Source organism: Taudactylus pleione, unplaced genomic scaffold (assembly GCF_031769625.1).
Source record: "Taudactylus pleione unplaced genomic scaffold, aTauple2 ptg000046l, whole genome shotgun sequence".
NCBI lineage: Eukaryota > Metazoa > Chordata > Amphibia > Anura > Myobatrachidae > Taudactylus > Taudactylus pleione.
The window spans coordinates 13,607,040-13,621,476 of record NW_028284448.1 but is presented as its reverse complement, the minus strand read 5'-3'; the positions used below and the strand labels follow the sequence as shown (position 1 = coordinate 13,621,476).

Below are 14,437 nucleotides of genomic sequence, written 5' to 3'. Positions count from 1 at the left end.
CATGTTACAATTGTAAGACAATATGAGTTGTGTTCTGCAGTATGATCTTGATGGGTTCTGCAGGATAGTTGTGGCTTTGTAGCAACCCATGTTGTGTTCTGTAAGATGATTATGTTTATGTAGCAACACGTTATGTTTTGCATCATGTTCATGCCTACTGTACTGTATGTAGCAATCCATGTTGTGTTATGTAGTGTGTTCTTGGCTATGATAATATTTCCACCTCAACAGTAAATTTTCTAAATTGTATGGCTAACTTAAAATAAATAAATAAATAAATAAATATGATGCTCTCTACTTAAATATTAAATAATAAAGGTAACAATATAAGTGACTAAATCTATATGAATTTATAATTTTATATGTACTAAATTGCTCTTAAAAACAAAAGGTGTAGACCAGTGTTGGCTAACCTTGACACTCCAGCTGTTATGGAACTACATAACCCAGCATGCACTGCTACAGTTTTGCTATTAGGGCATGCTAAAACTGTGGCAGGGCATGCTGGGATATATAGTTCCACAACAGCTGGAGTGTCAAGGTTAGCCAACACTGGTGTAGACCATAGGTTTTCAAACTTGGTCCTCAGGACCCCAAACAGTGCATGTTTTCCATGTCTCCTCACAGAATCACAAGTGAAATAATTAGCTTTACCAGTGGATCTTTTAAAATGTGTCAGTGAGTAATGAATACACCTGTGCACCTGCTGGGTGACCTGCAAAACATGTGAGGACCGAGTTTGAGAACTACCGGCGTAGACCTTGTGAAAAATAAGAACTTTCCTCTGCACTTTACAGTTTAAAATTTACATATAAACCACAAAATCTTTTTTGCAAAAACATTTTTTTTTTTTTTTTTTAATCAATGAAAACAATGTTTACAAAACATAGACTATGTAGAATATGAGCCATGGCTTTCTCACTATGGGCCTGATTCTAAGTAGACGCTATTCTGATATTCATGCAGCCCTATTGTGTACATACAGATATGCAGTACAGATTTGGATGCACGGTAGCAGAAATGTTAGGGACATTCATGGACGCTGACTGGAAGGTAACAGGGGGGTGACTAAAAAGATTCATGGAGATGTTGCTTCTTATTGGAGTGTTGCAGGCTTGTTGCGGGCATGTCACTAAAAGCGGTTGCATACAGAGACGCACAGCTACTCACAGAGGAGACTGAGAAACTGCACCTACCATAGGGCTGGTGCAAGTTTTGATTGTGCGGTCGAAAATGCACCAGATGGTAGTGCAGCGTCTATAGAAGCTGCAAGTGGGCATCTCAGTCCTTGCACATTCGGAAGCATAGATATACACCAGGGAAGGGCATTGTAGCGGTATTAGCATAAAGTCACATGACTGTGGCAAAAGACACAGAGTCGGCCACGACTGCCCCCAACTCAGAATCAGCCCCTATGCCTTATTAACAAGTCATTAGGCAAAATGAAGAGTATAAAAACAATAGGGCACACCCCAGGTTCTGAGCAATGTGAATTAAATAATATGTAATGAAAATCAGTGTGGATCATACTGGATTTGTTTGCAACAAAAACAAACCTATAGGTTTGGACAAAGAAGGATGATACACATAATGTAAAAGCATAACCATTTATGTGCAAAGAGAACTGGAACTGAACTAAAGAATAGTCTGTCAGGAATGAATCAGTGTTGCCGAACCAGAATCCATAACTGAATGCACCCGGGTGTGGTACAAACTGTGATAGATTAGAACAATGTTTAGCAGCGCATCAGGGGCGTATCTATAATGGGTGCAGGGTGTGCGGGGTACACGGACCCCTGGGTCCAGGGGGGGCCCACACCGCACACCCTGCACCCATAGCATATTTATCTCTCCATCAGAGCGTGGAGTCCCACGTCAGAGCGGGGGTCCGGTACTCTAAAAACAACTGGAAAATGTCCGCCGCGGCCATTTTACCATCGTTTGCGCATGTGCAGTACAGGGTAAATGGCCTGTGCATACCCTATAGACTCTGGGCGCACTCTAGTGCCCAGAGTCTATAACTCCAGCGCTGGCCGCGCACAGCTCAGTGCGCTGCCGGCCGCCCGACAGAGAGGAGGGGGCTCGTTTCGGAGACTGCACACGGGCCCCCTTCTCTCTAGAAATGCCCCTGCAGAGCATGATGGTATTCCCACAATATTATAAACTACAAAGTGTAATTGTGTATCACAAAATATATAGTTTCTTAAGCACAATATGAAAAAGTTAAAGTGGATTCAGCTGACAAGTAGAAAAGCAATGATTTATAAATTGTAATAACTGTACTTAATAATACAGATAATCATGTAGCACCAAGGGTAGAGTAGTTTTCCTAATTAGCTGAATTAAAAAAAGCTTAAAAAGCACATCATTGGGTGACTCAGTACCTAGTTCTATGGCATCATGGAAATGTAACCCAGGGTTCCACGCATTTCACACTCTGAGGGCTCGCTCAGGCACTTCTACCTAGAAATCTATTGTTATTTGTGTATACTTGGATCATAATGAAGGCTGTACATCACATAACCATGTTTGTTGGCACGTTTAATATTAGACCAGTGCTTAGAGAAGAAAGTCCTTAAATGACTCCAAGGAACACTTCACTGTGTACAGCTAGCAATAGATAGATGCAGGACTTGCAGCTGTGTATGAAGCTTGAGCTTGGATTATTGGCTTCATTCCTAAAAAGCATCACAGGCTTAAAGCCTTATTGTGCACATTATACACATGCATTAGGCAAAATGATTTGCTGTATACATATCTTCTCAGTGTTCACCATGAATAATTCTGTGTACTACTGATACTTTCTTCATAAGGTTTTATGAATCTTAATTGCAGCGCAGGAGTTGCATTCACCAAGTGTTAAGCCCAGCTCCAAGCTAACGTGCCATGGGAGCAGGAAATGCATCCATGTATATGAGGACTTATTACATTTTATTCAGTCACATTTGTGTTAGCCTTTGTGTGATACATATTGTATATAGATTGTGTTTAAAATAGTGTGCAGATCTTTCCATTGTCAAGGGCTTGAGAGTTTGTTTTCCCTCTAGGGGGAGAAGGGGAGACACAGTACACATGATGTCATCACAGCTCTGATGGGAACTGTTACTTTCTGTATCGTTCCCATGAACTGGATTCTTATAAGCTCGTACTAGGAGGAAGCAGATGTAACAATTTCTCTCCATTACACCAGATGTCCCATCTCTTTGTACAACTCCAGAAAGAGTTCCCAAAGTAGATATGCCTGATTACTGTAAGACACTGAACACATAGCAGCTCCAGACGTTACTAACTCTGTATGAAGATAGTTCCCCGGTGCCGGATAAAGACTCATTATCGTAAAGTAAAACAATAGATCTGCACAAAAGCAAAATGCAGCAGAGGAAAAGCCAGTTAGAGTAGATATTAAAATGGAAGGATGTGCAAAGAATAGGGAAGTCAAATAAGCAAAGATAATTGAAGGATTTCCAGCTATTAAGTAGTGCTACATACACTATCAATGATCCTTTTTACTTTATATAGAACTGGAAAAAGTTACATCATTTAACATCATTTTGATTTAGCAACAATTATTTTGCCTTATTAAATGTATCTAGACATGGACATATGAGCAACTATTCATTGTATGAATGTTTTACTTTCTTATTTCAATCTCCAGCTTTGCTCTTACTTGTTCGATTAAGAGAGGGTCTGTGCGCTGTATTTGTAAGGAAAATTTTGCTGGACCTAAATGTGAAAGGTAAGTGCTAAGATTCTGCATTTACTTATTTCGGTCGTTTACGTACAACATTCATAAAGGTTGAGGGGACACTAAGCATTTCCCACTGTTAGACTGCATTTACAACCAAAGAACTAAGTTGTGTTAGAAAGAACTCTTATGGTACCATGTGGTCATATGGCTTACTGGTAATTCACACCAAATAACTATTCCACATTCCACATCTGCAGTACAGTTCTCCAAACCATCTGCAGAATAGGCACAATGGTTCTATTGGCATTAAATCATTTCATTAAATCTTTATCGCTGCTTTAAACTGAAAATTAGCATCAAATTAATTTCTAAGTTAGATTTGTTCAATTAAAGTAGAATTTTTATATAACATCTGTAAAGACAGGTTTGCTGAAAAGTTCATATTACTCTCATATTGGCCTTTGCAAAATGATTTACCGGCTCATTGAAATGCAAAGGTTTTCAGTCTCATGGAGATCTCTTTGCTCACCTCCAAATGTACCATACAGAACATTACATTGAGATGCTCAGTTGATAAAAGGCAGAACCAAGCATCTGGCACAGTGCATATAAGTTGCACCCTTTGACTCTGACTGAGCTGCAATTCCATAGTTTACCTTTTCAGTAGGAGGGATAGGATGTGCAATTCTGCGTGTTCTGCACAATTAGGGGGGCCATTAACCCTGGAAAAGTTTGTTCCATCAGTATGCTGCATATTCCAAAAACATATGGGAATGCATGTAAGCCGTCTTGATAATAGCAAACTACAGTAACAACCTACTTGAACTTTAACATCAATCTCATATCAGATGATGTGAAATATTATAAATGTGTTGGTATTCTGTTAGAATCCAGATGTCTATAACCACAAGTTAGCATAGGAGTAGACGGAAATTCCATGGACTGTTTTGTCAGACTATCTCAATGGAGTATTTCAAATGACCATATTCATAAACACATCTTTCTGAGTAGACAAAGCTGCAGTTTCTTAACGCTGCCAGTTTTGCAATGTGTACTATATCATTGATGTGTTTTGTAGAAATTGCTTTCCGCCCTGATGCTTTGGAAGTTGAGCACAGCAGGATTATAATATAATAATATAATATACTGTAATTGTAATGTTAGCGTATGGGGCAAGAAGGAAATATGAAGCTCCCCAAGCCCTCAGTTACAGCTCTGATCCCTGTCTATACCCTTAGGCAACAGGGCATTTGTCAGGAAATGGAGCCACCATGAGACTTCCTAATTGTGGGGCATTCACAGGCTTCCTTACTTGCCCCTAGCTTTCAGACTTGAGCTTCTTTTCTTAAAATCAAGTTGTTTGTCACTGGGAATTATTGAAACTGTAATATAAAATATAGAAATCCGCAATATAAAAGCCACATAATTCATCACAGAGATGTGAAAAAAACAGAAAGCCCACATGGGATGCATAAATAGATTATGTAAATAAATATTTTATCATTTATTAAGATAAATTAACACATTTACAGTTACCTTGTCAGATTATTCCAGCTTTGTATATGACAAGCTCAGAGATACATTATTTATTACCAGTTATTTATATAGCGCACACATATTCCGCAGCCTTTACAGAGAGTATTTGGCCATTCACATCAGTCCCTGCCCCAGTGGAGCTTACAATCTATATTCCCTAGCACATGTACACACACATACTGTACACACTAGGGATTATTTTGTTGGGAGCCAGTTAACCCACTAGTATATTTTTGGAGTTTGGGAGGAAACCAGAGCACCCGGAGGAATCCCATGCAAGTACAGGGAGAACATATAAACTCCACACAGTTAGGGTTGTAGTGGGAATCGAACCCACGACCTCAGTGCTGTGAGGCAGTAATGCTAACCATTACATTACATTTACTTTGACTACTTTTGTTATTTATGTATAATAAACAGATGGACATTTTAATGTACAGCTGATACATCATCAGTCATCACATTACATGCTGCCTTATTGTGACACACATCTTATATCTCTTATTCCATATTCACATTATTTAGTCATCAAATATTAACATGTCGTTCAAAATGTATGTGTTCTTTCTTATCATTTTAAATTCATAATATCTATTACTGCACACTTTAACCCAATTAAACCAATAAATTAGTGGTTGCCAAATTGTTTGCCACGGGGCTCTTGCAGAGGTGCCACAGGTTGGTGGTTCAGTACCAATTCAAATTATTTATGGTAAATGTAATAGACAACACCAGTGCTGGTGGCTGCCAGTCATAAGATACATGGCCAAACAGAAGCACACCTGTCCACCATCACTCAACTGAGTCTAAGGATGACAGCAAAGCACAATTTAATTTGTTTTTAGTGATTTTCTGAATATGAAATATTTTTCCTTGGGGTGCTGTGAAAAAAATGCTAATTCTGTGATTCAATATCGTTTGGGAACAGCAGTGGCTCCTATGAGGGGGGCTGCCGCTGCTAAACACTCACCAGCTCCTCCTGGCCGGATCCTGGCGCCTGCGTAATCCATATGTAGGGCGCCAGGACCAGCGCATCCGCACTAGCAGCGGGGAGCCGTGTGCATGTTACCGGCTTCCAAAGCGCTGCATTGTCTGCAGCCCCTAGGAGCCGGTTAGGGCTGGGGAAAGGCAGAGTAGCGGCTTCTTCCTGGAAGACAGCTCCCCCCGAGACTGCCTGTTGTATATGTGACTGGCAGGTAGCGCTTCCAATAGGAAGCCACTGTCAGTCACAGTATAGCCAGTGCAGACAGGGGTGGGGATGCTGCAGTCCCTAGGCAAAATCTGCCGCTGTTTGGGAATCACTGCTATAAATAATGAAAACCAACTGAATTACATAGAAAGAGTTTTTTTTATAAAGGCAGTTCATTATGTGTTCAAATTATATATAAATATATATACATACATACAGTACATACACACACACACACAGGCCATGAGTCAAGGAAGTAACCGCTGCTAACCCTGCACTCAGAACCGTAACAGCCGACGCCAAATTTATGACACTCTCTTCAGACGTGTCTGACTGGCCTGTGCCCACTGACTGTATCCAAAGAGTGTGCCAGAAATATGCCACTGGTGCTTTCTCAAAGGAAAGTGAAGACTCTGGCACAGTGCTAACGTTATCTGTGTGATCTCTACGCCGGTGCTTGCATACATTTCCTGGAAGTTGGTAACTGCAAAAAACTCTAACGCCTATGGTAACAATGTATGTCAAGATATTCTATGAAGAGTGATATACTAACTTACAGTGATAACTTACATATTGCACACTGCTCTGCTTAGGATTCACTAAGTTAACCCTTTTGCTGCAGGATAGTGATGGTACGTTTCTTGACTTGAATATAGGCTCTAACTTTTTGGTTTTGTCATAATATACATTCAGAGTGATACTGAATCAATATTGAGATTCTCTCAATAAACATGGGGTATATTTACTAAATTGAGAGTTTTTAGAAGTGGAGATGTTGCCCATAGCAACCAATCAGATTCTACTTAACATTTAACTAACACCTTCAAGAAGATAATATCTAGAATCTGATTGGTTTCTATGGGCAACATCTCCACTTCTAAAAACTCTCACTTTAGTAAATTTACCCCATGGTCTTGCTGATCATATACACAGTAGGCAATAAATAAGGATATTCATTGCATATGACCATTTGTAGGATTGAGGTCTAATATACTGTACGAATGCTAAACCTGGGAAAGTGAAAATGTTAATTCAAACTCATATCTTCTTTACAAGGACCACCCTTTTTTTATAGAAATAATGCCTGTTGGTTCATCATTAACCTCGTACTAAAGAGGATGAATGGTGTCAAAAGAGTCCACTTGGAAATAATGAGAGATGCTTGATCTATGGCACCTCTGCTCAGCCTCATGTGCAAAGTGGTTCTGTGAGGATAAAAAGGCTCCGCAGCTACTTGCTATACTGTGGACTCTCCATGTATCACTACCAGTGGCGGCTCCAGAGGTGGGGCTGTGGCACAATCCAAAATTCATATAGGGGAACCACACCAACTGCCCTTCCAAACACTGCCAAACATCGCTGGACGGGACTCACTGGCAGTTGGTGTGGCTCCCCTATTTGAATTTTGGACTGTGCTGCAGCCCTACCTCTGGAGCCACCACTTATCACTACTGCTAGGTTTAGACAATCATTAAGGGGTCTATTTACTATGCAGTGTTAGGAGACAGATAGGGGTATTCAATATGGGAGCGATAAGTCAGTTTTTGCGTTAATATCGGATGTATGACGTCATTATCACAGGTTTTACTTTTACACCGAATTCAATTTCAGAGACTTATCGCAGTTTTGAAAAGTCTTTGATAAAAAACGGGGATAACTTTTCACCACTGAATAGGTGTCGAAAAAAAGTGCAGAATTGGGGTTTAGTGGTGCAGGTTTAAAAAAAATAGCCTGCACCCTTCAGAATGACCCTTTGAAACGATCTGTGTCAAAAAAAGATAAAATAAATAAAAATCGGGACACCCCAAAAAAAGCACTTTGAATTTGGGGGCCAAAAAAAAAAAATGTTGGGGAACAAAGTTAAAAAATAGTGAACATGACTCTGGGGGGGTCCCCAAGTATGCCCCAGGTGTTTTTTTCATTGCAGCTCCTTGCGCAAGTGGGTTTTTCACGATTTTTTCAAGTCTCTTTTGCAACTTTAAAACATGCTGACCCCCATTTTCAAGTACCCCAAATTTGCTGGGCATAGTTATTTTTCGCAAAAAAAAAATTCTAAATGCTCTTCTGCACCACTTTCTTCAAAGTCGCATTTATGCACTTGCCGCGGCTATTAGAAACCCCGACTTCCTTCATGAGTTAAAAATGGGGGTACCCATAGTGATCCCCCATGTCTAAACATCATTAGGGGGGTCCCTAGAATATTTCCCGAAAATTCCCGTTTTAGTTAACCTGTAAAAAAAATTAGTAAAAAATAAAAAAAAAATGACATAAGGTCACCCCCAAAAGCCAAACCAGCCCCAGGCTAGCCAGCCAGTGGTGGTTTCTAAAAATACGGGGAACAAAATGTGTAGGGTTCCACCGTATTTTAGAAACCAACACCAGGCTGCAGGGACTAGTGCTGGTTTTAAATATAGGGGGCAAAAATGACGTGGGGTACCCCCTATATTTAAGACCAGCACCAGACCCAACCGACCGGGGTGCAATGCCACAGCCCGGAGACCCAATCACTGGGGCTCCAGGTCTAAAGCATTACACCCCAAATCGGTCAGCGCAAGCCGGTGATCTCGGGGGAATCGGGGACCCCCCAAAAAAGGGTCCCCCCTCTCCCGAGCACCACAGGCTTACGCTGAAGCCTGGGGCTCATCCCCATACCCCTGGAGCGGTGGATATGGGGGTAATACGGGGGCCAAATAATGTAACACTATTGTACTTTACAGTGGAACTACAAGTGCCAGCATGCCTGCCATTTTGCACTTGTGGAACTACAAGTGCCAGCAGACATGCGGCACCTGTAATTTCACTGTAAAATAAATAGTTAAAAAAAGACAAAACACACACACCGTGCCCAGTATAAGTTTATTACATACACCTACCCATTCACACATACTTACCTATACCAGAAGTTTCTGTCCCCTTCTCCAGTAGAGATCAATGATAGCTGGCCCTGCAAGAAAGATTTCATACTTACCTACATCCAGCTCTGGTCTCCGCAGTAATCCATGGGTGTTTTAAAACAAAAAAAAAAGTGTTAACCGATCCACGCTACAAGCTATCTGTATGTGTGTTGTCACACATACAGATAGCTCCCGAATGGCCACTGCCGGCACTTCACGGGGCATTGCAGTCCCGTCAGCCAATCAGCGGCAGCGCTCACTGTAGAGCGCCCGCTGATTGGCTCCGGCAACTGACAGTTCCCACATGGGTGAGTCAGCCATGGGGGATCACTATGGGTACCCCCATTTTTAACTCCTGAAGGAAGTCGGGGTTTCTAATAGCCGCAGCAGGGAAAAACACCTTGGAAAGCTTTTTAAAAACCTGACTTTCTTAAGCAGGCAAAAACGGGGTTACCCATAGTGATCCCCCATGTCAGGACATCTTTAGGGGGGTCCCAGGCATATTTCCCGAAAATTCCCGTTTTTTTCCTTAAATGGGCTCAAGGGTCATTTTTTGAAAAACAGGGATAATTTTTCTAAGCACTATAGCAAGTGAAAAAAAATGCAGAATAGGGGTTTGGGGGTGTAGGCTTATAAAAAATAGCCTGTAGTTGTGGGAATGTCCCCTTAAAAGGAAATGTTCAAAAAAAATGTCCTACAAAAAATCGGGACACCCTTTAAAAAATAAATTTGGGTTTTAAAAAAAATAGGGACACCCCAAAAAATTAATAAAAAAATTGGGGTGAACAAAAAAAAATGGGAAAAAATTGTTTAACAATAGGGAAATAGGTTCAGGGCTGCAAGTATACGGCAGGTGTTTTGAAGAATAGAATTATAGCGGCAGGTGCACAAATGCAGAATTTTTAAAAACTTACTTTAGGGACTTAAAAATATGCTAGTACCCATTTTCATGTACCCCAAATTTGATGGGACCACTTAAAAAAACAAAAAAAATAACCTAAGTGCTCTTCTGCAACACTTCTTCAATGTCGGGAAAAAAACACCTGCTGCGGCTATTTAAATCCCCGACTTTCATTTAAAGGCTAAAACGGGGGTACCCATAGCGATCCCCCATGTTTTTACAACTTTAGGGGGTCTTACAAATTTTTTATGGAAAAAATCGTAACTTTACGCAAATCCAACTTCGGAGGTTCCCGTTTTCGATAATTTTATATTGAATACGGGGATAAGCGGGAGTGCGCCCGATACTTTAACGCAGGTAAAAACTCCGATATGAAACGTTAACTTCGACAGTGAAGTTAACGTTTCATATTGAATAACCCTCAGAGAGAGAAGTGATAAGACAGTGGTAAGGTGCCAGATAATCAGCTCCCAACTGTCATTTTTCAAACACAGCCTGTGAGATGACAGTTGGGAGCTGATTGGCTGGCACCTTATCACTTCCTTATCACTTTTCACTCTGTCTCCTAACACTGCTTAGTAAATAGACCCCTTAAATATATTTTATCTCACAAAACAAAATCTATTTATATTCTCTTACATATGGATGCAGTAACTGCATTTACCAAAACAAAATCCTAAACTGCTCAGTACCTCCAATATGAACAGGAACATATTGGCACCTTGGCAGTTGCAAGCACCCACCAATACAATGGGTTCAATACCTAACATGGCAAATAGGAAAGGAATGGCATTTGTGCTGCACATCCACATTTTTTCCTTGTACAGTATAGTTTATTAGATTTAATCATCTCTACGGTAATAGCACCATTTGCTTACATTGTCGTTGTTTGTTATGAATTTTGTAACCAGTTTGACTATAAATTCTGAATGTTATTTTCCATGCCAAAATAAGTAGTCTCCATCAATTTTAAATGACACAAGCCCATAAATAGCAAATAGCTGAACTATAAAACACTAAATACTGTTAACAAAAGATTTCTAAATGTTTCAAAGACATATAAAAACAAACTGCTGTTTTTACAAGGTGATTTACAAGGTTATTTCATCCAAAAAGTACAGTTTGTTATGGATACGTTATTTTTATTGTAGGTGCGCACCAGGTTACTATGGAAACCCTCTACTAAGAGGTGGCACATGCAGAAAATGTGACTGCAGCGGTAACTCGGATCCTAACTTGATTTTCGAAGACTGCAATGTGGTGACAGGACAGTGTAACAGCTGTTTTGGTAACACCTCTGGCTTTCTCTGTGAGCGCTGTGCACCAGGATATTATGGGGATGCTAGAGTGGCCAAAACCTGCACAGGTACTGATCATAGTGTATGAGGAGGTATGCTTATCTTGCTGACTTTACATATCGGTAGGAGATTAGCTATTACTTTAGAGAAGATAATCTTTTGCTTGTTTAACACTTACCCCACTCACAGGCTGGCTGTCCTTTTAAAAGGAACATTATTTAAGAAAAATTGAGTTTAAAAACCATTAAGTGGGGGATGTACGTGCACCATTGAAAAAAAAACACATTAAATAAGCCGTTTAAGCTCGTCACATACACAGTACATTCAATCTCCATAATAACATGTTCACACAATTGGGTTATAATGTGACTTTTATATTTTAAAATCTCACATTCAATAAATATTACAAAAAAAAATCCAAGGAATAATAATATATAGTGTGAATTATATTGCATATGTAGAATAAATGAAATGTGTAGTGTTTTTTTCCATGGATGAAGCTTTACACCTGGGGACTGCAGCATTCTTGGGAACGTTGGACAGATCCTCTCATAAATTGTGCTATTGTTTCAGAGTGCCGCTGTTCAATGTGTGGTACCGAATTCTGCAGTGATATCACAGGGAAATGTCAGTGCAAACCAGGCGTCACTGGAACTGCCTGTGATCGTTGTGAAGTGAGTATGGGGTCACTTTTTATCTGGAGTCATTGTAACCTCAGATGTAGCAACATTTTGTATATTGAAACATATTTTTAATACAAAATAACTTTCAAATAAGTAATTTTCCAAACATCTGCAACAATGTGGATAAATAGCAATTCTTATGAATGGTTTCCCCAGTAATACTCATGAGTTACAGTAGCTTCCCCCACCTGTGATTATTTTTTTTTTCATTATGCAAAAGCTATGAAACACTTCCCACACTGCAAACAATGTAGTTTGTGCACTAATAGTCTCCCATATTGCTTATTGCAAGATCCTTCCCACAGGTCTTCCCCTAATATTTCATCCCTATTGCAAAATGTTCTTTTACTGCTGTCCATTTTGTCAGTCCCTACATTTGTTGCCTATGTTTTATAAAATCCAATATAAAATACTTCTAATATACATAATCATTTACAAAGCTGCATACATCTCTTCCCTTGTATCAAAGTATCTCCCAACTTAACCCCTCTGCTCTGCCCATGATCTGCCACTTTCATCCACACTCATTACCTGCTCCCTCTCATGGCTACATGACTTTTTTCAGCTGCACCCACTCTGTGGAATGCCCTGTATTGTATAACAAGACTTTCAACTACCCTCCAAACCAGGGCCGGCCTTAGGGGTGTTCGACCAGTGCGATCGAACAGGGGGATCCATTCACTGATGGGAGAGGGCTGGGGGAAGCCCAGCCAGTGAAGGAGGCCGGGGCTTTACCCCCAACCTGATGTTATTTGGAGGCGTGCCATGCGAGCACACCTCCAAATAACATCACTTAGGGGTTGTGACCTATGGAAATGAGGTCACGCCCCCTATTTCAGTCGCACGCACGAATGCTGGGCACAGGGTATGGGCCTGGCACAGGGTGCTAAGATCCCTGGAGCCGACCCTGCTCCAAACCTTCAAGTATTCCATGAATTGTCACTTTTTCAGACAACAAAACAAATTTTCAAACTATATTCTAGTCTATCCTTCCCTTCCTTCTTTGTATATTACACTAAAAACTTACATTTATTCTCTTTCTGTACTTTAACAACTCTCTGACCCCCAAAACCAAGATTTCTGTGTGAATGGATCATACTCATATTGCCTCACTAAGCACTTTTTTCTATTGTAATCTGGATGGATCAGTACACAGTATCTGGTACTTAACTTCATCTAGACTCAGGTGGGCTTGTGTGCAGGCCTCTAATATCTACTGTATTGTAAAGCAATGTCACTTATGCTAGAGCTATATAAATAAATGGTAATAAATAAAAAATAAATATAGACACTGACAGTCATACTCTCTCACTCACCCTTATTGGAGATAGGACAGACTTTAGCAGATTATTATATAGACTAGTATATATACTATTTAGACTATAGTATATAGTATATATATTTAGACTATATATGCTGATATAACCTCAGTCTCCACCCCATCCCACCCTCCACGACATCATTCACTGACATATCAGGTGTACACATCCGCCATGCACTCATGATATATCGTTCATCAAATGAATGATTATCCTTAATGTTGGAAGAATAAAAATAGAGAGAAAAATGGATTGTGTAACTTCTTTATAATATGGTAATACCTCCCATTGACAAAAGATAGTTGTTACGCTGTTACACTTCCACCAGCAACATGTGTTTTTCATTCTTACGTTGCTCAGTGAAGAAACAGACTATCATGCCCACTCATGTTTCACTGTTTTGTTTCCTTAGATCGGGCACTATGGTTATGACAGTTGCTTGGGATGTCAGAAGTGTGAGTGCAGTGCTGCATCCATGGATAATTACTGTGAACCCGTGACTCAACAGTGCAGATGTAGACCTGGTGCAGCTGGCCTGAAATGTGAGAGATGCAAGTCTGGATACTGGAATTACAGGCCATCTGGCTGCCAGAGTAAGTGCCTCCAGAACAGTGTATCTGAATGCAAGTGATGTCGCTCATAAATAAAATGGCAAAATGACATGTAAGGAGATGCTTCATAAATATTTGCTAAATGTGTGGTATGCATCATTTCAGAACAGTGAAGCAGTTTAATCTTAAGTCTAGTACATTTGTGCATGCAATACATTAAGTGTGTGTATGTATACATATATATATCGCGAGAGAGAGAGAATGAGAGAATGAGAGAGAGAGAGAGAATGAGAATAAAGATAATTTGGTTAGATTTTAGATAATTTAATACTGGTAAACCACTATTGGACATTAATACATTAATACACACAACAATTA

At 40.1% G+C, this 14,437-nt stretch overlaps 1 protein-coding gene across 1 annotated transcript in view; it reads left to right on the top strand.

Annotated features, from left to right (window-relative positions):
* The window catches only part of LAMA4 (laminin subunit alpha 4), a 163,967-nt gene that overhangs the window by 29,256 nt on the left and 120,274 nt on the right, over positions 1 to 14,437 (top strand). The window contains exons 4-7 of the mRNA XM_088460491.1: positions 3,656 to 3,736; positions 11,360 to 11,574; positions 12,080 to 12,180; positions 13,921 to 14,101. Coding sequence (XP_088316617.1) covers positions 3,656 to 3,736; positions 11,360 to 11,574; positions 12,080 to 12,180; positions 13,921 to 14,101 — 578 coding nt within the window. The remainder of the gene's footprint in view (positions 1 to 3,655; positions 3,737 to 11,359; positions 11,575 to 12,079; positions 12,181 to 13,920; positions 14,102 to 14,437) is intronic.